The 8,194-nt window shown below is 38.1% G+C and overlaps 1 protein-coding gene and 1 non-coding gene across 2 annotated transcripts in view; both read right to left on the bottom strand.

Moving 5' to 3' along the window:
* Positions 1–431: 431 nt before the first annotated feature.
* On the bottom strand, positions 432–504 carry trnat-ugu (transfer RNA threonine (anticodon UGU)). The gene has a single exon. It is a non-coding gene; the product is annotated as a tRNA-Thr (tRNA).
* Positions 505–1,722: 1,218 nt separating this feature from the next.
* Positions 1,723–8,194, bottom strand: part of LOC144512837 (uncharacterized) — a 32,556-nt gene continuing 26,084 nt past the window's right edge. The window contains 3 exon segments of the mRNA XM_078243790.1: positions 1,723–4,896; positions 4,898–6,236; positions 6,652–6,661. Of these exon segments, the coding sequence (XP_078099916.1) occupies positions 4,797–4,896; positions 4,898–6,236; positions 6,652–6,661 (1,449 nt within the window). The 3' untranslated portion in view covers positions 1,723–4,796.

Genomic DNA, 8,194 nt, shown 5'->3' with positions numbered 1-8,194 from the left:
GACACCATGAACTATTATAACTATTACAATATCTTTATTGTGACTATTATTGCCATTGTTCATCATACCCCCAACCGGCACCGTCAGACACCACCTACCAAAAGCCTGGGTCTGTCCGAGGTTTCTTCCTAAAAGGGAGGGTTTTTCCTTGCCACTGTCGCACTTACGCATTCATGCATGCTCTTGGGGGAATCACTGGAATTGTTGGGTCCTTGTAAATTATAGAGTGTGGTCTAGACCGACTCTATCTGTAAAGTGTCCTGAGATAATTCCTGTTATGATTTGACACTATAAATAAAATTGAATTGAATTGAATAACTTTTTGGCTCTGGGAAATCAGGAATTAAGTTTGTTCTCATTGTTTAAAATGAACAGGTGACTGTATGTAAATGCTGGTGACAACAAAGTGTTGAGATAATCGACTGATTATCAGGCACTGCTGGGATTTGAACCCAGGATCTCCTGTTTACAAGACAGGCGCTTTAACCTCTAAGCTACAGCGCCTTGTACAGTTAAAAGAAACGGTATGCTCATTTTGTCGGGGCTGAACATGGCCCAGGTGTACACTAGGACACTGTAACATGACCCCCATGTGGGTGGGGATGGCACAGTGGATATGACACATGCCTTTGGTAAGGGAGACTTGGGTTTGATTCCCACTGTGATACAACAACCAATGTGTCCCTGAGCAAGACACTTAACCCCTAGTTGCTCGAGAGGCGTGTGACCTCTGACATATATAGCAATTGTAAGTCACTTTGGATAAAAATGACATATAATGTAACATCACTGTTGGGTGAGGCTTAAGGTGCATGTGATGCTGACTGTGTCAAAGGTGAAATGAACTTGAATTTTAAGGGCCAAGGCATTTAAGCGGCTGACTGCCTGATATGAGCTTCTTCCAGGCTCTTCCTTACAGAGTGGAGGAGAGGTAATAATCAATTTACTAGTTTTTAACAAAACAGCATAATGAACAGAAATGGCGGATGAATAAACCAGGTGTATATTGTAGCTTAAACTTGCATTGCTCGGGCTAATTTATCATACAGATTGAAACTCAACTTATAATTTAAAAAAAAATCTGAAAATACACCAAAAATAGTACGAACTAAATACTAAATCTAATGTATATAGCCTATATAGATAGAATATAAATGGGTATCTCCCCTGCCTTTGCCTGCTGCGCCATCTGTGTGTGTGTGACTGCTGGCCAGCGAGGTTGTTAGGCCGCATGCGATTGTGAAGTTTAACTCCGAAAAGGCAGTTAACCATAAATTCCCCTTAATCATATGATGGACATGTGTTGTGATATTTAAATAAACGATCCGTCAACGGAAAAATAAAAGCCTTGTATTAACGAGACCGGTCTGAGAAACCTTCAGCTTACAGCGGGGTCTCCGAGCGTGACTGTCCCAGAGACGAGCTAGTGACCCCGGCAGGCGCTAGCTGGCTGTCGCATCACTTTATGGAGCTTCTCAACTCCGAGTTTTTGGAGCAAATTCTCAATTCCGTTTTCTTAAGACTGCCTATATTCTAAATCTACACAGTTGATTGCTCCCGTAAAACGTTCTCAGAAGTAAATTTAGTGATAAATAAGATGGCGATCTCCCCCAACTTCAACAATATCATACCTGCAGAGCTTGAAATAACAATGATTCAAAATCTTTATTCATAGAGCACTTTTCAAAATACACGCTACAAAGCATTTTACCAAACAGCTAAATAACACATGACATGACAGAGAGTTTGGCTGTTCAGATGAGATGTTGAGTGTAACATTTCATAGACTCTTTCAATTATTTCATTATCAATTACTATTTATACATCTGTATTTATAGTACAATATCATCTCAGTTTTGTGCCATACCCCTCAGACCTCCATCCCCAAAAAGATAACCAAACTGGTGCACAGCTGATTCAGTCTGAAAGTCCTCTGTGCCTTCCTTAAATACAGGGGGCGGAGTGGTTTCTCTCCTTTGTGGATTCTCATGTGTTTCTGTAAGTGTCCACTGTCCAAAATCTTTCGGTAGGACTTTATAATAACTATCCATAATTCATCATTTGTTAAGCATTAGTTAACTATTGGTTAATTGGTTTGTTCATTAACAAGAGAAAAAGAACGACATTTAGTGAATTAAATTAATTCTGCATACTATATACTATCTAATACTGGCTATGCCTTGTTGTGAATAGAACGAAAGAGAGCTGTGCCTGAATCCACTGTCGTCACGGAGTTAAAGGCAGTGAATACCATTAAAATAGTGAGTCATTCCTTAGCACTAGGCCTTGAGTTCGCTAGCATTCATGCTAATCGGTGCTAATCATGGATGTATTAAGAGAACGGTGCTAATAGTGCAAAGCTAACTGGTTAGCTAAGGTGCTGTATTCATATGCTAATAGGGTAATTAGCCACAAAAGGCTAGCGGATTCCTATGTATTGCCTATGAAAAGGCTAATGATTCTATCTATTGGTTATGGAAAGTCATTGTGCTTTTTTCAACACTATTGCTAGCTGTGGGTATTTTGTTGAATGAATGTTAGTACAAATTGTGAGTTTAATTGTTTAACTGGAGTTTATGGTGAAGTAACTTTAAAGAGGCAAATTTTTAGTGTACTACTTTACTTTCTACTGTTACTGGTGCAGGGAGGGATAAATAAGCACGCATGTCTTAAAGATTACAACACTGTAGCTTAAGTTATGGGGAAATAATACAATTTGAGAGATTTTTACATGCATTTATGCAATTATATTAAGAATAGTGTTAATGTTACTAAGGTAGGTTCCATAAAACTTGAATTAGAAATGTATTTTTTGTATAAAGGTTACCTGTTAATATAAATGTACTTTTGATACCTGAAAGGGATTTATATACTTTTGATACTTAAGAGAAGAAATTTAAGAACGGTTGTAGAACTGAATAGAGATTTAGATATTTCAATATGGGTTAACTGAAATATCACTTCACTTTATTTTCATTGTAGCCTAAGCAATTGATTTTATTACTGAATAGTAATTGAGAGAACTGATTTGGCCTTATCTACAGGTGGAGGAGGTGGAGATTTGAGAAGCGCTATGCACGGGAGGTCCGGTCCAGAGAGGGATATTGGATCACATTGACTCTTCAGATCCCAGAGTCTTCCAGGGTTTAGAGATTCCCAGTTCAGTTGGCTGGGTGGCGAGCTACAGGATCGAGACTCTGATCTTATACAGATTGCCCTGGATTCCTTCTTCATGGTGGTAGGAAACTCATATGGGCCCCAACGTTGAACATCTCTGAACTCTTGTCATCAAAGAATATTTGAGCTCATAGAACTGAAAAGGGTTTCTTTTATGTGTGCACTTTATTATTTTAGTTATTTTTCATACCTGTGTTTTATCTGTATATGTGTATGCCATGTTTCTGTGTATATTAATACACGTCTTAAACTTTATCCTGGTTTCCTAGTCTCTTTATTGATGTTCAATTCTCTGGCTCTTAATCTAGTTTTCTTCTGGTTCTGGTCCAAATTCACACTGATATCAACTAAATAACACTACTACAAGCTATTTCATAAATGTAAATTCTTACTACATCGTAATAATGTTTACAAATACTGTTTTTACTTGTGTTTGTTGTATCTGCTAGCCTTTGCAACTCATTCATAAATGCTTTGTAAAGCATAGCAAGTCCTCACTTTAGATGGGCTCATGCCATTTAGTCAACAAATCAGTAGTAACTCCTGAGTTAATCATGAATTGATGTTTTGGTAAGTGGTTGTTCAAGATGCATTAACACACTAACTATCCATAGGCATATTTCTGAAGGCATGTCCAAATAGAACAATATGTGTGTGTCCAGGTTCTGTTAGCCTTTGCACCTCATTTATAAATGCTTTGTAAAGCATAGAAAGTACTCACTTTAGATGGGCTCACACAATATACTTAACTAATCATCAGTAACTCCTGAATTAGTCATGGATTACATTATTGGTAAGTATTTGTAACAGATGTGTTAACACCCCAGCTATTAGTTTAGGCCTTTTTCTAAATCATAACATTTTATTTAAGGCATGAACAAATGTAGGTGTAGTCTGTTAATCATTAACTTCCTAGTTTTAAACAACCTTTTACGTTCCTGAGTACCTAGTTGATAATGGTAAAATTAATTAATTTACAAATGGTTAATGCATCATTTTTGGAATTATTAAAAAATAAACTGAAACATTTTACATGAGCTTACTTACTATAGACCAACCATTTACTAACTGTATTTACAAATGCTTTACTGATTAGAATGAATGTAGGAACTATGCCTTACAAATGATAAACAAATAAATTACTAATAGTTTGTAGATAGTTTATGAAGGGAAAATTATTTAATTTACCAATGTTTTTTTGCAATACTTAGAAAGTGTCAAACCTCTATTTATAAACAATTATTGAGAGCTTTATTTACTATGAACAAACCATTCATGAGTGTGTATACAAATGCTTTATTTATGAGAATTAACATAGGAGCAATGCTTTACAAATGATGAACAAAGCATTTAGTAATAGTTTGCAACTGGTTTATAATGGGAAAATGATTTATAAATGGTTGTTTCATTATTTGTTAAGTATAAATCATGTACTTACAAACGTATTTTTCAAGATAGGCTTATTTATTATGAACAAACCATTTATAACTATGTGAAAAAATACTTTACTCATGATGAACTATGTATGAACAATTAATAAGTAATAATGAAAAAAACCATTAACTAATAGTTAACTAATGCTTAATAAATGATGAATTATGGATAGTTATTATAAAGTGCTACCAATCTTTCTTACAGATTGAGCAGCTAAATGGTTTCTCTCCTTTGTGGATTCTCATGCGTTTCTGTAAATGACCACTCTGTCCAAAATCTTTCTTAGACTGAGCAGTTAAGTGGTTTCTCTCCTGTGTGAGATCTCATGTGCCTCTTCATATCTCCATTGGTGCCAAATCTTTTCCCACACTCAGAGCAGCTAAATGGTTTCTCTCCAGTGTGGATTCTCATGTGTGTCTGTAAATTTCCACTCACTGTAAACGCTTTCTTACAGACTGAGCAGCTAAATGGTTTATCTCCTGTATGAGATCTCATGTGCCTCTTCACGTCTCCATTGGTGCCAAATCTTTTCCCACACTCAGAGCAGCTAAATGGTTTCTCTCCTGTGTGGATTCTCATGTGTGTCTGTAAATTTCCACTCTCTGTAAACGCTTTCTTACAGACTGAGCAGCTAAATGGTTTCTCTCCTGTATGAGATCTCATGTGCCTCGTCACATCTCCATTGGTGCCAAATTCTTTCCCACACTCAGCGCAGCTAAATGGTTTCTCTCCTGTGTGGATTATCATGTGTGTCTGTAAACTTCCACTCTCTGTAAACGCTTTCTTACAGACTGTGCAGCTAAATGGTTTCTCTCCTGTGTGGATTCTCATGTGTTTCTGTAAACTTCCACTAACTGTAAAAGCTTTCTTACAGACTGAGCAGCTAAATGGTTTCTCTCCTGTGTGGATTCTCATGTGCCTCTTAACATCTCCATTTGTGCTGAATCTTTTCCCACACTCAGAGCAGCTAAATGGTTTCTCTCCTGTGTGGATTCTCATGTGTTTCTGTAAATTTCCACTAACTGTAAAAGCTTTCTTACAGACTGAGCAGCTAAATGGTTTCTCTCCTGTGTGGATTCTCATGTGCCTCGTCACATCTCCATTGGTGCCGAATCTTTTCCCACACTCAGAGCAGCTAAATGGTTTCTCACCACTAGTACATCTTGAATCGCTAACAGGGAATGTATCATCATTCAGAGAGTTTAAACCTGACTGAGGTTCTCTGGTCTTCTTCCAATCATCACTGTCATCAGTCCCAGGTTCAGAAGCATCTCCAATCTTGGCATCAGTGTCTGGTTGTAAATGTGTATCTGGATCCGATTTCATGGCTGGTTCTGGTCCTCCACAGTCCTCTCCCTCAGCTTCTGTTTTTATCTCTTCAGTTTGTCTTTGATGAAGCTGTGAGAACTGAGGTTTCTCCTCATCATCTTCACTCTTCACAGGGACCGGAATGAATATGAACTTGGTGATATCAGCCTCCTCAGGCCCTTGAAGCTGCTCTCCCTCCTGACTGATCCGGAGTTCCCCCTGTTCTTCTTTAATGTGTGGGGGCTTTGTGTCCTCCTGGTCCAGACTGGAGCTCCACTCCTGCTGATGTTCTTCACCAACAATCACTTTCTGGACATCTGAAAGTAAAGGTGAAACACAAACTAACAGCTATTAATGTGAATCTTAAAGGAGAATTCCGGCCAAATTTACATTAATCTTGATCGCTATAGCTACGCGAGTACTTTTGATAGAAAAAAACCCGACCCGAATCAGTGCAGGCAACACGGAGTAGCTGCAGCTACGTACTACAAGCATCCCCTGAGCTAAAATGGCAGTTGTCGGGGCAAGTTTTAGAGTGCCTTTGTGCCTAAAGCTAGCCTTCAGTAACTGGAGGACATAGCAACACCACCGCCGCTCACTACTGTTTTTTTAGGGGGGAATACACTTCAACACGTGACATGACCTGTCCTCTGGAGGACATAGCCACACCACCGCCGCTCCGTGGATTGTTATTGGGATGATTATCACAGAAGCCTGTCTGAATACACTCACCGGACGGCAGCTAGCAGCTAACGGCTATCAGGGCAAGCTAGCTACCATCAAGATTGAGACAGGGACCAGGGTAGGTGAATTTAAACAATGTCTGAGTTGAAAATGCATCTTGTTGACACTTCAGGTCCCTGTTCATTTGGCACAGACATATTAATTGCATTTTGTGTCTGTTAAGAGGCACAAAGGCACTCTAAAACTTGACCCGACCACTGCCGTTTTACCTCAGGGGACGCTTGTAGTACGTGGCTGCAGCTTCTCCGTGTTACCTGCACTGATTCGGGTCGGGGTTTTTTTTCTATCGAAAGTACTCGCGTAGCTATAGCGATCAAGGTTAACGTAAAAATTGGCCAGAATTCTCCTTTAACAATACTTTGATAAGTAGCTCTATTCACTCTCATAATAAATAGGGGTGTCAGGATTTTCAATTAAATCTCGATTTAAAGATTTGTTTTCCAGCACTGATACTACCAATAACAAGGGGGACATCAATGCAATATGAGTTTACAGAGGGTCAGCTGAGTGCACCAAGCCAACAAGCTTTAACAATTGTTTGTTTACATAACTCACAGGGGAAGGCAAAATGCCATCACACTGGTAGCTCAAAAGAAGCATGAGGATTGTAAGGTTCTGTTATTTTTAGGGATGCAACAATTATACTTTGTTGGTACGATTATGGTCTGAAAAATAATCGTGGAATCATGATTACTATGCATTTATTTCACTGCTAATGTATGAAATCACATGAACACTGTAGATTTTAATTCATGTATTGCTGCCTTTTGAAAGAGAAATCACAGTAACAATTTTGAATGTTTTGAAATTATTATATGATCAACCTTTTTGTTTAAATTAATTTGAAAAGATTAGAGACTAGAGGCAAATCAGTCACATCACAAACAATGGCCAAGTTGGCAACAACATAGTGCTGGGTGGTATGACGAAAAATTTGTATCACGGTATTTAAGATTCTGGCGGTTTCACAGTATATCACGGTATTTTCTTTTTGCTTGACTGGGTCTTTATATAGGTTTATAATGGCTTATTTTACTGTCAGTATTCAGTACTGTCAGAATATAAAATGAAACGTTTCAATGTCATCATGTTTAGTAAAACTTCTGATTACTAAAGGGTTTGCCTGGCTCCACAACATTATATAATGTTATATGAAGGGGAATGCATGAAACAGTTATAGAATCTAAACTATTTTTTTATTGTGCAAAATACAAAGTAGTAAAATAAACTTAAATCAAATGAATACACATACAAACAACTTTAACATTGTTTTATAAAAACTACCTTGGCCACAGGTAAGTTAGGTTGTAGAAAGTGGGCGAGTGAACGTAGCTCTGCTGTCAGCCTCCTTCGTTGTTTGAATAATGTTAGCAGGTTGGCGGACGTATTTCAGTGAGGCAAGACATCTTAAATCCAGTGTTTTTGTCATTGCTTTGAACCCATCTTTCTCAACGGTCTGTAGCGGAACTGTAGGTTGATTGTTATTGCGTTCATTATGTTCCTCAGCTGCATGCTTGAATTGACAGGTCTT

Source organism: Sander vitreus, chromosome 24 (genome assembly GCF_031162955.1).
Source record: "Sander vitreus isolate 19-12246 chromosome 24, sanVit1, whole genome shotgun sequence".
NCBI classification, from domain to species: Eukaryota; Metazoa; Chordata; class Actinopteri; order Perciformes; family Percidae; genus Sander; species Sander vitreus.
This window is presented reverse-complemented; position numbering and strand designations above follow the sequence as displayed.